The 17192-nt window shown below is 33.8% G+C and overlaps 1 protein-coding gene across 4 annotated transcripts in view; it reads right to left on the bottom strand.

Moving 5' to 3' along the window:
* LOC129230755 (kinesin light chain-like) overlaps window positions 1–17192 on the bottom strand; it is a 95884-nt gene that overhangs the window by 59330 nt on the left and 19362 nt on the right. For all 4 annotated transcript variants that reach the window (XM_054865191.1, XM_054865190.1, XM_054865192.1 and 1 more), the window contains exon 2: window positions 235–481. In XM_054865191.1, coding sequence (XP_054721166.1) covers window positions 235–456 — 222 coding nt within the window. In that variant the 5' untranslated portion in view covers window positions 457–481. The remainder of the gene's footprint in view (window positions 1–234; window positions 482–17192) is intronic.

The following is a 17192-nucleotide window of genomic DNA, read 5'->3' as shown; positions in this document are numbered from 1 at the left end:
GGAGATGAGGCTCATCTACCATTTATAATGGTTATCTCCTATTTTTTTGTTTTGGCACTTACATCCCTTGGTGTCAAATAAACTAGGGAAAAATTAGTTTTGAGTTCTTTTACGCCTAAAATTAATGTGTAAAGACAATTTTTTTTAATTTTTAAACTGAGCCAAGTTACAATAAATTCAGTTGAAAAGAATAATTCTAGTTTTGTAAGAAAGAAATAATTTTTAAATACTTACTTGAGCCTCACCTAATCCCAATTCAATTGATTCAAGAGTTTTCTTTATTATTGAAGTTTTTTCTTCAACAACATTGCTGTCATTGGGCTTTTCTTGCTGCACAGCTTTTAGTGATGTAAGGAGTCCATTTAAAATAGAGTTATGTTCATTTTTCAAGGCTTCCAAGCCTTGTATAACAGTTTTGGTGTTAGTTATTATTTCTTCTTGGGTCATTTGAGTCATTTTACCTATTGTTTCAATTTTTTTTCTGGAAAAGAAAAATAAAGTTAGTTGCACATTGCACAATAAGATTATATTAGTAGACATTAATAGAATAATAATATGTTGATAAATAAAATGAAATGACATTCAGACAACCAAGGGTGGATACGGGGGGGAGGGTTATGGGGGTCATGACCCCCTCCCCCCTAAACTATCGACAGTATTATCCATCCATTATTATTTTTTGGAGTCATATTTTAAATAATTGCATTTAACTTTATGGAACCCTCCCCTCCCCCCCCATCCCCAAAAGTTCTCATTAAATAAAACATGAGTTGTATTACCAGGACACATTAGGATCTTATATTTTAGAATAGAAATATACAAATATGTTTAATTACACTAGCAGTAAAAAAAAGTAAAATACTTATGAACAAAATTATAATATTTTTGTGAGGTGCTGTCCATAAATGACATAAATTTTCCCCACCACTTTGAACCTCTCCCCCCCCCCCTCATTGTCCCACATCACCTTACCCCCTCCCCCCTTAACACTATTTTAAATAAACATGTCCTTATAAAAAAAATGCATGACGTCCCATTTCTGTTACACCCTCCTCTCCTCTATTACAAACTATAAATTTCAGTAACACCCCTCCCCCTCAAAGCAGGACATCATTTACATAAAATGTAGATAAGGGGCGTATCAAAGAGTTATTACCCCCCTCCTGATCCACTCTGCATACTTGATTTAAAGCTAGATAGCTAACCCTAGTATGCTACTATATCTACATGCACATTTGAGGCAGTAAGAAGAAACTAGGGATGTAAGTAGCAAAATTAAATATTTAGAGAGAACCAGTACAAATGGTAGGTGAACTACTCTTCTATCTTGAGGCAAGAGATAGTACTAGTAGCCCCGGTAGGTGATGTTTTACAGCATGATTAGAGAAACTTTTCAGTTAAGGTCTACATAGGACCTTATCTTTAAATGTGTTTTACTCAAAACTTGAAAATGTCCATTTACACCCCTTTGCTTCTCACTGCCTCATTTAAGGAATGCTATGATCAAACAGTGGTTTTTCAAAATTTGTGATTTTGATTTAAAAAAAAAAAAAACAAAAAGTCAGATTTTTTAAAAATTTAAATTGGATTTATTTTTTAAATGTTCAAAAATTTGCAAATATGAATTACTTTACATTTAAAAACATAACATATTTCATGAAATAGATGAATCCATTCAGCTTACTTTTAAAATTAAGATCAGTTCTCTAACTATTCAATAAATTCTAAAGATTTATAAATACGTTATAATGCATAGATAAGATGTGATTTTGTTTTCAGCTTTGCTTAAAGATAAGGTTTCCATCATCATGTACGTTTTTAGGGTAAAATATGTTGAACAATTACTTTTCTTAACTACACTAGTCATGGTGTATAAGAAAAAACTGCACATTTTTGCTTTGTTCTAAACTAATTTTGGAGTAAAAGTAATATTGCAAGAGCGAAAATCTGTTGCACACACAGAAAGATATGGATCTATGTAGTTTTGCCAGTTGAAGTTAAGATAGTATGATGCAGTGTAGTTAAATTTAGAGCAATGAAAAATGAATTTATAAAAATAAATCAACTGATTTCCATTAATGATTTTGTAAAAAAATCCCTTGATTCAAATCAATTTAAATTAATGACTTTTTTTTAAAAAAATTCACTTGATTTAAATCATGATTTAAATCAAACTAATTTAAATCAACGAACCCTGTGTTGTATCAGAAACATTTGATTGTTAGACTATTCAATTCAAAGTTTTTTTAAAGCAATTTTTTTAAAATAGAGAAGCAAAAAAAAAAAAAAAAAAAAAAAAAAAATCATACTTTAGAATAAAAGCATTTGTTGCTTGAACTTACATTCTATATACTTTCAAGCTCTCTGACATGGCTTCAGAGATAGACTACTCCTAGCATAGTTAGCGAAATATAAATGTGCTGAAAAGTTGCTTTTGAAGTGAAGTCACGACAAAGACAGTGAAGCTCAGTTCAAGTTTAGAAACTAGTAAAGCATTGTGTATATATTTTGTAAAAGAAGTAAGCAAAGTTGCTTCTACAGCGATGTCCCAACTGAGTACAGTTGAAAATGAAAGACAATAAAAAAAAGTTCTGTAAAGTTGCTTTCACGACGGTACCACTATAAAAACAGTGAAACGCAGTTAAAAAACGATGAAGCGCAGTTTATATGATCAGTAAAGTTTTTTTCACGACGATACCTTTATAAAAGCAAAAGAGCGCAAACCAAAAACGGCAAAGCGCTATTTACATAATCTGTAAAACTGTTTTCACGGCGATGTCACCACCACGACACTGAAGCCCGACTTAAGGCAAAGAACAAAGGTCGCAAGTTGACTAAATAAACAGTTGATATAATACACAACAATTAATCAGATATGATGCAGATAACAATAAAATATATTATATTCCATCAGATTATACACGTGTAAGTAGCAGAAAAATAACTTTTGCTGATCACAATTGGGGTGGACAGAATTGCACGAAGATCACATGTGGCGTTTGAAAGCTGATACATTAAATATTCACTGGGTTGTTTAACTCAATTTAAATGCATTGAATTGGACGCAAACAGCAGGAAGGACTTCAATACTCAGTTGGCTGCAATAACAAATATATCTCTCCACATATGGTACTTTTTAATTATATCCTAGTATCACTCTCGTTCGATGACTACGGCTATTTAGTACACTAGGCTAAATAAAAGGCACTTGCTGACACAACTGGACGTTAACTTGTTGGGGGGTTCCCTGGAAAAATAGATCTCAAGTTTGTGGCTAAGGAGGGGGCGGCAGCGAAAAACATCGAAACGGCGCATGTGCACCGTTGCAGGGGTTTAGCTTATGACGTAGAAAGGGCGCGTGGGGTGTGTAGGAGGAAGCAGTACTTCAGGCGCCGGGAGAAATGTCAATGGTATCGATCCGGAGAGGGCACTCCCGTTCGAAGTTAGGGAAAGAAACTACACGAGATTCTCCAGAGGAGAAATAGAACAACAGCTTGTTGAAAATGATGGGGAGGGGGGGGGGAGATATCGTTATTTAAGAGAAAAATCTATGAAATATTTATGCGTTTTCAGATTCTGTTTGGTTAGGATCAGGCTGGCATCTTTGCGCAGTTGAAAGTCGTACGCGTAATAACAGTTAAATAGTATCGGAAACTTCTATTAACACAATGGTCTAGTTTCCATAGACACTGATTTCAAGCGCGGAAATTAAGGTCAAGGGTACTTTTAAAGGACCTGTGGAGATAATAGAATAACTCTATTCGATTGAAACCTTTTAGCGGCTAATTTCAGATACGCAAACACCGAAGGAATAACTTTTCAGCGAAGCAAATCACTTGAGACATTTTATTTTTATCAGCGTTGTTTTATGAACGGTTGCCATTGAATTATAAACAAAGCACATTACGTACGTTGATGCAAAAATCATACATAATCTCCCCCCCCCCCCCCGCGGTAGATACTAAGGCCGTACGTATGTCATTTTACATTTTCAATAAACCGTTGTTCAACTAAATAAACATTAGCGTAAAATAACGAATAAATACCTTTGTGCTGAAAATTCAAAAAATCAGTAATCCAACGTCAGAAAGCACAAATATTGCAAGATATTGCAGACACGTGTTTCGGTGTTACAAGGAACACCTTTTTCAATGCAAAGAAATGTGAGCTTCTGGATGAAAAGTCATCCGAGAAAAGCTTTTCTCGGATGAAAAAATATAGTCCACAAGAAAAGCTTTTCTCGGATGACGTCGACAGACGTTGATTGCAGACTCGAAACACGTGTCTGCAATATCTTGCAATATTTGTGCTTTCTGACGTTGGATTACTGATTTTTTGAATTAGCGTAACATATTTTGTTTATTTTTTTTATAATAAGAACTTAGAAACTTCCGATTAATGTACGCGTAATTATTCACTTGTGTCGTAGATACTTAACCTTTCACATAAGTTGGGGGCGATTTGTGTGTGCGTCGGTGATAATTTGTGCTTCGCTATAACAAGAACTTGAATTTCATTACAGCGTTAATTTTAATACTCACAGAGGCCTGCCTAGCTCTTTTCATCTTACGACTGAAATCGGACCAACTTGAAATCTTCGTCAGTTAAGGGGCGGGGGGATGGGGTTGACTTCGAAAAAAAATTAATTGACACGCATGTTTTTTTTTTCAATTGTCTTTGATTATATATTTTGCCCCCCCCCCCCAACCCCTCTCGAGAAAATTTGAAATGACGGATCTGGATAAGCCCAATCTATATCCTACGAATCAAAATAGTTCTCAAAAAAAAATAAAAAAAAATCAACAAATGTATAGCCAAAATATAAATCTTCATTATCATAAAGTTATTGATAAAATTCTGGGGTGAATGCTACAAGTAGGCAACTACAATTCAGTTTTTGTCATACTGCTTCGATGAAACCCCAACAACTTAATGTTTTTTAGTGATTTTGGGGGACTGTGAAGATTTGATTTAAATGTTATTACATTAAATTTTATTTAATCAGAAGCAATTATGTCTTCTTTCAAACAGAGATATTCAACACAACGTTCTAATTCTTCCAGACTTGAAGTTGCCTACTTGTTGGTTGGTTTAGTTAATTTCAATGGCGCAAAAGTCTTTGGGGGTTATACCGCGCCAAACGATTCTTTATTTTATATTATTTATTTTTCACTAAAGTATAAAAATTGCCTATTTGTTGTACTCAGACGACGATAAATAAGTCTTAACTTGAGTGATACGAAAAGCATTGAATTATATTAAACTTATTTTGGAAAATCCATTTAAAATATATAAAATGGGGTTGGGGTTATTAATGAAAATCGTCTCGCCCGTTTGCATCAAGGTCTCTTTTCGAATGACGCACTCTACTTTAGCTAGACAATATCGATCGTAGAGCCCTTGAAGAAATACATTCAACGGTTTCAAAATAAATAGCAAATGCTCAGATTCTTCTATCTCAGTTTCCAAACGATATTTTGCAGCTTACAAACATCACTACCTAATTTTTAACCAATAGATGCAATTTTTAAATTTAATACAATCCTTATCATCATTTATACTATAGAAAAAATTCATCCTGAAAGATAATATTTTGAAAACACAGACGAATGCAATTAAAATAGGCGAGTAAAACGACTTCCGGCGAAGAAAATGATAAAAAAAAAAAACGAAATAAAACTTTCACTTTAAAATACCTCGTTTGTAGAAAGAGTTCAATGCTTGGGAAAATATTTTATATCAAATGCCAATTTTTGCAGAAGGAAATGGATGAAAATGTAAACGTGAAAATATTTGACCGTTTATTGATCTTCAAAAAAAAAAAAAATCTCAATCTAACTTTAATTAGTTTTATGGCGAGGAAACGTCTCGTTTTGAACTTAGAATACCAACAAAAATGCAGGTCAATAGCACCAGATTAGAACTGCCTTTTTTTTTTTTCTTTTTTATCTCGGGTTTATTCATTTGTTTGACGATTCATTCATGCGTTCTAAAAAATGTTTCTTCAAGGTTCGGTGAGATTTTCGAAACTGATTAAAGAAGAGATTGTTCGCATCCTTTATAAAATCGAAGACTAATTCACTCTACACTGGAGGGCTTGCAAAATTGTAAATTGCGCTTTTTGTTCAGAAATCTGCCACTTGGTATTCTTACCAGTCCTGCAAAGGAGCAGGATAATAGCAGATTGCTATGAATTTATAAAAAGACTGTATTTACTTTGGATTCGGAAAACGATAGACGAGACACATTCGCTCCCTCGAATTCGTCAGAACAGCTTTTTATGTGAAATTTAAAACCCTACTTTGATGTTTTTATGAACTAAATTTCGTCATAGTCTCCCCTCTTGCGTAAACTATTAAAGAGCTTAATTTTGTTAATACCAATTTTTCTACATAACAGTCATTTGCCTATTTCACAGTTGTTGTAGTTTTATGAATAAAATACTTAAGTTCATAGAAACTCGGATTTTTTTTTCCGTTTTCCCTTAATTCTGAAAAATTTCAGATAAGTGTGTCGAAAGATTAAAACATTTTGACTAAAGACCAAACGATCTTTAATCAGAGCTTTAATACAGTAACTCTTTGGTATCCTAATAAAATCACCTCGGACTTAGGATAACTTTGCAATAACCAAAACCCCTTGGCATACAATGACAGGCAAGAGGTTATTCATTTCATGTTCCGTTGTAGACTCTTTGCCGTCCCTGAAATACCAGTCAAGTATACCAAACCACTGTCCTCGCCCGAAACCATACGTTAGTGCAATTATGAGGGGGGGGGATCAATACGTAACAATCTAAAAAGCATAGTAAAACATGTGTTTTGAGGTATAAATTATTTGCTCTCATGTCGGCCGTTATCGAAATATGAGGTCTTTAGTAAAAGTCACCAAATTTAGTGAGTTTCGGAAGACTCCTTTCACACGCTTTGCAGATGGATGTCATGCCACATGCAGACGGTGAAGATCCGAGGTACCATCCAGTTTTCGCCAAGTCTTCAAATTTAGTGACTTTTCTTAAATTTCGGCAGGCTTTAAAACCATCATATATCTCAAAAATGGGGGGGGGGGGGCGCAATTGCCAGGACTTTATTGCTAATAAAAGTGTGGGAGCCTTTTGGTCCTCGTAACTTTTTTGTACTGAATTTCGACTAAAATGTTACATTTCTAATGAAATTTAAAAGAAGTGCAAGAGCTCAGCTTCCGTGAGCTCCCACTCCTACTAAGCCCCGGTTGTTGCAAAAAGTTTGGAGCAGTACGTTTCAATACATCCCAAAAGAGGTTTTAAAATGCTGCTTAATTTAAGGTCGAAGTAGAAACAGCTGGAGGAAAAAGAAAGTCGTCATTGATGAAAATATTTCAAAACAAATATCTCCTTTTAAACATCTGACTTCCTTGTTGCTGTTACAGCATCATTATCACGAAGAGAAAACACGAAAACCAAATGAAGAAACAACCATCTTAAGGGTCACAAAAGAAATATTTACAGACATAATCAAATTAAGCAGTAAAGAAAATACACAATAGAATTTCGAGTCAATTATTTCTTATTTTACAGTTTGCTTCTCTCTGGTTATTTATGGACTAGTCGGTTTCGCATAATGTTTTAGTTCCATATTTAATGTCTAATTTGCAAAGTGATTCTAGAAAACATAAAATTTGTTCAATTTTAGAAATAAATTATATTTGAACGTTTGCCAATCACTCATGAATTCCAATTGAATTATGCATTAAATATAACTTATCAGACTAACAGCGCATGAAGCTAAATTCATTGACGAATTTACCAAGTCGCAGAAGTCGCAATTGCTAGGGGCTCTTTGGAGCATAAAGGCCACGAAGGGAATACAGAAATGCACATGAGAACTGTTTTACATAGTTCTGCGACAAAACATGGGGGACAAACAAAAGGGCCCCAGAAAAATAGCATTGCGGCGGGTCACCAAACCCGTAAAACAGCCACTGGCTAAATTCAATAACATTCGTAGTTGTGTCGACAATAGACGAATTTTACAACCCAAATTCAAAATAATAGAATACTTCTCAATTTTTGGAAAAAAGTTGATTCTAACCAAATATAAGTGCAATTAGGTAACTAAATGAACGTGCCACCTTTCTTAGATTTTAAAGTGTGCATTTCGTTTCAAATATACTCAATTAAAAATAATCTTCGACAGAATAATCCAAAAGCTTATAGTGATGAAGGTTTACATTGAGTCAAAAAATTAGAATATTCTAATTAAAGGGTGAAAAAAAACATTTCAAAAGAAGCAATATCAATACTAAAGTGCGTCATTTTTTGCTGGATTCAATGCTTTAGTCCTTTTACACACGGATTCTACCACCTGTTTACATTAATCGTTTCTAACACAGTTCCCATACCCTCTTCAATGAGGCAACGAGATCAATTTTGTTGGCGGGCACCAGGTCCTGAACTGGCTTTCTTTAACCACAAATTCTGGTTAGTATGGAGATTGGTAGAGTTGCTTGACCAGCTCCGAGTTCTGATATTCTATTATTTTGAATTTGAGTTGTATACTTCAGTCGTAATTTAACCGAATTGAAACGTATTCAAAAAACGAAATAAGTCACTTTGAAAATTGATAAAATCAACTTCAATGATGCACAAAAATTGAAAATTTCAGCAAACACGTGTGTTTGTGTTACAATGAACTCTTTTCTCAATGCAAAAGACGCTGTCACGGATACAATTAACACACAAATCATGCTTTAGATTTTTCTTTCGTAACTTTATACCCTTTGTTATAGTTGGAGGAAAACATTAATTAAAACAATTACAGATGATATATTAACCGATTAAAATGATTACAGTAAACTCCCGTTAATCCGGATCCAATTAAACCGGAATTCACTTAATCCGGAAAGACATTCAGATGTACACACAGCACAAATAAAAGGCGAGTTAGGGTGATAACGAATTTTTGTTGGTCTCTCTTTTTTTTTTTATGTATTTTTTTTTTTTTTTAAATTAGTATCACCTACATAGAGTTTTATATTTCATCCTCTTGAATTCAAATCCAATTTTTCCTGTGTACTGCGGATTATGGACATTCGTTAAACTTATAGGTTATATTGATTCCGTACATTCACTAATTTGGATGACCAGGATCCTTTATTAGGCTGGATTAATGAGGTTCTACTGTATCAATAAATTAACCAATTGGTGTAACATTTTGCGAAAATATTTTTTCACTGACCATTGACCATCAACTATTAGCAGCACTTCCGCGTTGAAATACATACATTTCACCCCGAATTTTTATTCCCTTTCCATCTATAATGAGAGAATATTTAAATCATAAGATAATTTCAAGAACTTCCTATACATGAGACTCAAGTCACGAAAATCAAGCTATTTTAATAATGGTCACAACGATTTGAATATACTTAAGAAAAGATTACAGCCAGTTACGAGTACGAAAAATTCATCAGAAGACGATCCATCAACACAATGACTCATTACTTATTACGACACAATATCAATCTACCACAAATATAAACTTAATTACATTGCTGGCAACAGCATCGTAAGCAAGCGATTTTCCATTCAAGAGAAGCGACAGAAGCTACACGGAATAGGAATAAACGTCATCTTAAGAGATGAATAAAAATGTTGAAAAAAAAAACTAAACAATTGATATTTCGGTCATAAATGCGAAGCAATATCAACAGAACATCACCTTTCATAAATAGAATAGGTCATTCAGCCCGACAATGGAGACGTTATTAACCAGAAACATGGCGTGATGAAACGGACTTCGTAAAACTATAGTAAAACCTCAGTCTTGTGTTAGATTTTTTTCAAAATGAAGGGCGAACCCGGGAGAATTCTTTAGTCGCCAGTTGATAGCAGAAACAATTTCATTAGTAGCTACGTAATTGAATTAGCAGCAGTATTTTTTAGTTTTTTTAAATTAAGGAAAAAAATGACTTTTTTTTTAAAAATTCGCTGAAATCAGACATACAAAATACGTTCAAAATTAAAACTAGATTGGAGGGAAGGGTTGCACTTTCGTCGAAATTTTCGCTTTTTATTCTTATTTTGATGTCAAGCAAGGATATTTCACCAAGTTTGAAAAAATTAAGCTCTTATGAAATTGTTTTGCTTTTTTAACCTACTAAGCCTTTTAATTTTTAGATTCGTTTTCATGCAAGAAATTGTAACTAACTTTGATTTGGCAAATCAAACATATTTATGAGGAATAATGCAGTAAAACGTGTCTACAACGATACGGTTGGGACCTAAAAAAATCGTAATAGACAGGTTATCGTTATAGACAGTTTGATTTTTCATGCTGACATTGTGCTGGGGCCAAAAAAAAAAAAAAAAAAAAACTGTTATAGACAGCTTATCGTTATACACAGGTTTCACTGTATATGAGATTGTTAAGTTTCCCCACAGAATAACACTTTAGAGAAATATTGGGCAAACATTTTTTTACTTTTTTTTCATTCATTTCAGGTACAAAAACTTAATCAGTAACACCAATTTAATACAAGATAAGCAAATAAACAAGAGAGACGGGGAAAGTGGCAAAGAATAGGTATGCTGATATTTAAACGAACTAGCAATCGAAGTTAACACATTACCAACTGCGAAAGGAAGTTCATCTAGTACCGGGTAAAAATCGAAACATAAAAGACTGCTCATGTACACGGATAATGAGCGAAATTCGACCAATCCCCCGAAAGTCATTTCAAATTTTTCGAGGAAGTCAAAAGGTACATACTCAATGCATATTGAAAAACAACGAAATCCACGCCGAAATACATGAACATACATCGATTTTCCAGAGGCAGAGGGGGGAATCGACCTCTCCTAATCCCCCCCCTAATGCCAGGTGTCTGTCAGATCTAACAAAATGCAAATATGTGCACGCAGTAGGTAATAAATATGTTATGACAAAATAAATGGTTCCTTCACTAAACAACAGAATATTTCAATCGCCTTACCAATAGCTGAATAGCTTTTACACCTATAAAAAGACTAAAATACATTGCAGCCCATTCCCTTCAAGAGCAATGGAGCACCTCTTCAAATAGTATACCAACGTCCTATCACCCCCCCCCCCCCCCATTGAGTTTCCAAAACAGATTAAAAACCCCTTAAAGGTCAACGTTTAAAAAATTTCTTTCTGTTCATACTGTAACTTCGCCTGACATAGTTCAGCACATGGAACTCGGATTTCTATTGGAACGAGTTACTCCCCCCCCCCCCCCTCTCCCCACGCCTATTATATGAACACTAGACCGCCATTTTTCACAATAACAGCCAGTTTCTGTCTAGTGGATAAAGGACCGCGCAGTCTAATATTTATACAATCTCTGGGATAAATACCATTCTGCTATAATTTCGTTATAAATGTACTAATATGCAACAAATTGCAAATATGTGTTTTGCATTTTTAAAGAACCCAAAAGTTCACACTTTTGCGTGTTGAAAAAGATGCTTATTTGAACACCATATTACGTGTCTGCAATTTCTTGCAATTGTTTTGCATTTATAACGTTGTTTTTGAAACCAAGAGCCGCACAGAAAGAGTTTATATTCTAAACATAAAAAGATGGGAGAGTTCTTACGCTTTACTAAGAAGCATAAAAGAAAACAAGGCGAAGAAGAGAAAACTTTCAAAGTTTCAACTGCAAAATTCAGAAATTTTACAATTATCGAAGAAAAAAAAATTTTTTTTGTAAATATTTTTGAAGCAATTTTACTGAAGCTTGACTAATAATAAATGAAGCGTAACTGAGAGATGGTTAAAGTAACGCCATTTGACCATGACTCTCCTTTATTTTTTTCATTTAAAGCTTATAACACCCAATACGAAGTCATTATAATTATCCTTCTTCCTAGGAACACGGAAGCAAATTGAGTGTGAAACTTTCTAAAAACAAATTCATCAAGAAAGGATATTATAAAAAAAGAAAGAAAAACCTGTACCAAATACGGCTATAAACACTAAGAATCAACTCAATTGCTTTTGAAATAAAATACCGAGTTCTCACGAGCAAGACGGAATGTCTGATTTTCTGGAGTGGTCCACTAATTTGTTTCCTTTTGAACAAAAAAAAAATTGTAGGAGAGCAAATAATATCATTTTTTAAAAAATTGCAACAATAGACTCGAACGATATTTTGCCAGAAGCGAGAATTCTAAATCTAATCTCCAAAGTGCATGTATGGATAAGTCCCCTGCACGTCACAGGTAAACTTCGTTTGGAAAAAATACGACTGAAAATAAACATTTTAGAAAACACAAAACTAAGTATTTTGAAATTTTTAAGTTTCAGCTTTAAACAACTTCTAATAAATAAAAGTAAGGAAACGATTCGTCCAATCGTCCCACACGTGACGGTAGAATCACCCCCGCAGCATGTTTGCTTTTCCTAAATGCTAATGGCAAATTTAGAGCAAGGTTTCTGCAAAAAATTTACAATTACTTTCACTAAGTATAAATTACCAGTTTCATATGTCAGTTTCCTCAATACACAATAAATGCTCACGCTCGCATAAACTGAAACAAATCGCAACGTTTTAACTCAAAAACACATTAATATTCTATTGAACATACAATCTAACCGATTATCGAACTCGTTTTCTATTAACAAATAACTTACCAGCTTCCTCTTCATAAATGGTATGCGCTATCTTTAATATATGAAGTTCACTACTGTTATATTCTAATAATTCTCCTTAACATACAACATTCTGCATTACAAAAGCATAAAAAACGACTTGACAATTACCCTAAGTTACTATGGAAACAAAAAAGTCCTCAAACGACGGCTAGATCAGTAATTAAATGACGTCGCAGCTTTCTTTGTCTTGCACAGGTTTTTTCTTCTTGAACTGATCCTTTGACAATAGGTAATAATTCTAACGAAACACACCTGCAAAATTTCGCAAGTGAACCAAGAATACAACAGTAAGATCACGTTGTTTTTTTTTTTTTCTATTTTAATTTTTTTTTTATAAGAACCAATATTCCAACTTCTTTTCTTGGAGTTTTTAGCATAAAAGGTTAGCTTCACAGAACTTTTCTAAACTTACCTTGAAGTCATAAGACACTTTTCTACGAGGCGGTTATTACATAAGTATAGGGTACGACAAATCCAGATTACTCGGGCAACTAAAAGAAGTTCAGTAAAACCTATGAAGTTGACCACCCTTGTAAGTTCACTACCTCTCTAAGTTGACTGTTTTTTTTTCAGACACGGAATAAGCCCTCATCATATAAATCAACCTCTGTAAGTTGACCACTAAAATAGTGCACCGCAGGTGGTCAATTTACACAGGTTTCACTGTAGCTTGGCAACTAGTTCTTTCCGAAGCAATGTTACTCTGAGTTTTCCTATCATGTATATTACACGCGGATTTGATTATACGCGGTTTAAGATTTGACACCTTTATTTTATTTTACACGGACAACTTTTGAATTTCCGTGGTCGCGGCATTGCCCAAACGAATAAAATTTTCCTCTCTTGCAAATCCAAACTCTGAAAATTGCAGATAACACCCAATAACTGCATTTAGAGGCTTAATAAGCGAGCTTGGGCCATTGGTGACATTTTTTTCGTTTAGTTCCAGCTCTTTCCAGTATTAGTAACATCGCCAGTAATTGGCAGGAACCATATACCTATGGAACCAGCTCCTATTTTAACACTATTACTATTAAGTCTTAATTTGCGCGGCATTTCCGTGGAATGTAACACGCGCGTAAATCGAGGGTCTACAGTATTTCTCAAAGGTGTCTTTTTTGGTGGCGATGTGTGACACAGCAGGGAAGCAGGTCAAATTTTTGAAAAAAAAAATAAGTGTGACATCATTTGTAGACAATTCATTTCCCTTAGTCTCTTCTTATCTATCTTAGTAAAAATATTAATTTTATTAAAACTAAATCTTGATCGTCCATTTTTTTAAACGTAAGTTGATCAACTTCAGGGGTCTGGCCAGAGGATATTTGGGTCCGTTAACGGACCCTTCACAAAAATCCGATCAATCAAAACGGACCTTTCACAAAATTCCGATCAAACAAAACGGACCTTTTACAAAATCCCGATCAAACAAAACGGACCCTTCACAAAATTCTGATAAACAAGATCGGATCTGTCAAATTGTTTATTGAAAGAGCAAATCTGAAAGCAAAATAACGCATATTTCTGTGTATAAACCGATAATTTTTGGAACCTTTTTTTAAGTCAAATTAGAGGGATCAGCTTATACAAAATCGGCTAATTTTGAAAAAAAAAAATCGGCACTCTTGGAATGCTCCTGCAAGCGATAAATAATGGTTACTGCCAAATAAATATAATGGTTGTTTGTTTTATCACAGCTAATTAGCAGCGGTGTTTTTGTAAACTTTTCTGAAAAGGCATTGGTAAGCACTTTTCTCCGCACATGATTTAATAAACAATAATAATATATATCTGCGAAATGAACTTAGAACTGCAAAGGGATAGTAAGGGTGAGGAAAAAATATGATCCCTTCAGATAGTGTTACCAACTTCAAAATTATCACCCCTTAGCGTCTGGCTTTGAACCTTTATAATGACTTGATTAGAAAATATTCTCATCATTTTGCCAGCTTGTCAATATTTGCGTTTTTACGGTGGTGCGGTGAGATGTTTAATTGTTATTTTGGGAGAAAATTATATGGGTTTTGATTTTTCGATGCTAACAAGGATGATTAACTTTAAATAAACTCCTTTAATTACCGTTTTTTTTTCTTCAGATGTCTACATTTTGAAAAATGCAATCTTTTAACATCCGATATGAGAATCACATTTTGTTCTTTTTTCAAGCTAACTTCGCTTTACTAGGATTCAAATAAATGAAAAGTCTCTTTATTTCTGTTAGAACTCTCATTTCAAGTTTTTAAAGCAAAATTCCATTTTCTGTTATGAGTCAAAACTTAAAATGCTAAATAGATGGTTTACTTTATTTTATTTTTTGGGTCAACTGTGTCCACAGATATTAATGATATGTTTATTATAGGACTCTAAAATGCAATTTTAAAATAATTTTATCAAAAATATTTCTTTTACAAGCTGTTTTTATACTTTTGATGCCTTCACTTTGAGAATTGCGATCTCTTTGCATCCGCTATGGGAATCCGATTTTTCGAATTTTTAATGATTATTACGCTTTGTTAAGAGGTAAACAATTGAAATATCTTTTTATTTTTGTTAAAATCACGGAATTTAGAAGTTTTAAACCAAATTCTGTGCTTTTTAAGAGTGTCTTGGGTCAAAAAGTTGAATGCTGAACCCTATTCTGAATTTTATTTTATTCATTTATATTTTTGTTACAATTATTTTAAGTGCTGTACAGAAATATATTTAGTATAATTTAACATAATGTAGAATGGTAGATAAATATTGATACTTGAAAGAGCGATGCTTCCCCCCCCCCCCGCCAAATATCAGAAAAAAAATCCAGAATGATTTTCTCGACGTAGAAGAGGAAAACACTCAACTTTAAGTTTAATTGATGCTGTTTGTGCCATCTCTAAATTCTAAAATTTGTTTTAACAAAGAAAAAAAAATTTTTTTTTTTGCGAAATTTTTTGATTTTTCACAAAATTAATTCATTTTTCACAAAATTATTTGATTTTTCACAAAAAACGGACCCTGTGAAAAATCCTGGACAGACCCCTGAACTTACTGAAGATTCCTTTCAAAAAACTGGCAGAGCTTAAGAATGGCTAGATTCATTTTCGAGTTCTACGATGGTTAGACGCCTATCCTGTTTAGTGCAATTTCTGTGTTTACAAAGAGAAACTAGTATGTTGTGGCTATCACGAAACTTTCTTCTATATTTTTCTTTTTTTTTTTCTGATCCCTCCCCATGCTTGACGAGGAAGCAATATTCCCAACAAAAACAAAATTACACATGCAAAAACTTGACGACCATCCCAATGTCTGAATTACTGCAAGAGCAAAGCAAAGAGCGAATATTGAAAGTTATTTTAAAAGCCTTGCTTGAATTAATTACAAATAGTTTATTTGTTAACAAACATAAGATGGCAACAGTTAAAAATTTTAAATCATTGAGATAATATTTCCTATCATTTCCATACAATTAAAATCACGAGAAATACGCAGACGACAATCTATTACGATTTATCTTTCTTATTGTTGCATTAATAAAAATATTTTTATTCGCAAAAAAAAAAAAAAAAAATCAACACCTCTTGGAGCAATTGGCGTCAAAATTGAACCAAAGCCTGTTTACGTATGGATTCACATATATTCCAAATTTCAACCAGAACGTAGCATTACTTCTTGAGATAGGGCACTCACAATGGAAAAAAAGAACGGGCGATTGCGCTACCCCCCTTTTTAGTTGTTGACACCAAAATAAAATGAGTTCTTATACCCACTAAGGGCTACTTGCCGATAAAATTTTCTTTCATTCCGTTCATTATTTCTTGAGATACAGCAGTCACAATTGACGACAAAAAACGTTCTATAGCTCAACCCCAGTTTGAGTTATTGACACCAAAATTGAATCAGCACCTGCTCCTGTTAATGGCAACATATGTACCAAATTTTGTTTGATTCCGCCAGTTACTTCCTGAGGAATAACAAGCACGCGTAACTCAAAAAACGTCCCATTGCTCCACCCCCCTTGGAGGAATTCGCGTCAAAAACCAATGAGCACAAGTTCACATAGGGGCACATATGTGTACCGAATTTCGTTCGATTTCATGCGGTAGTTTTTGCTGTAGAGCAGCCACAAAAAACTGGTCACACACAGACGTGACACACACACACACACATACACACAGACAGACATTTTCCAAAAATGGTCGAAATGGACTCAGCACACCGCAAAGCGTTCGAATCCGTCAAAATTCGAAATTCGAAAATTTGCACGAATCCAATACTTTCTTCTATATATTAGATATAGAAGTAACTAGTATGTTGTGGCCATCACGAAACTTTCTTCTATATTTTTCCTTTTTCTGATCCCTCCCCATGCTTGACGAGGAAGCAATATTCCTAACAAAAACAAAATTACACATGCAAAAACTTGACGACCATCCCAATGTCTGAATTATTGTAAAAGCAAAGCAAAGAGCGAAAATTGAAAGTTATTTTAAAAGCCTTACTTGAATTAATTACAAATATTTTATTTATTAAAAAACATAAGATGGCAACAGTTAAAAATTT

The sequence above is a fragment of the Uloborus diversus genome, chromosome 9 (assembly GCF_026930045.1).
Source record: "Uloborus diversus isolate 005 chromosome 9, Udiv.v.3.1, whole genome shotgun sequence".
NCBI lineage: Eukaryota > Metazoa > Arthropoda > Arachnida > Araneae > Uloboridae > Uloborus > Uloborus diversus.
Note: the sequence above shows the minus strand (reverse complement) of the source record. Positions and strands in the feature narration are given on the sequence as shown.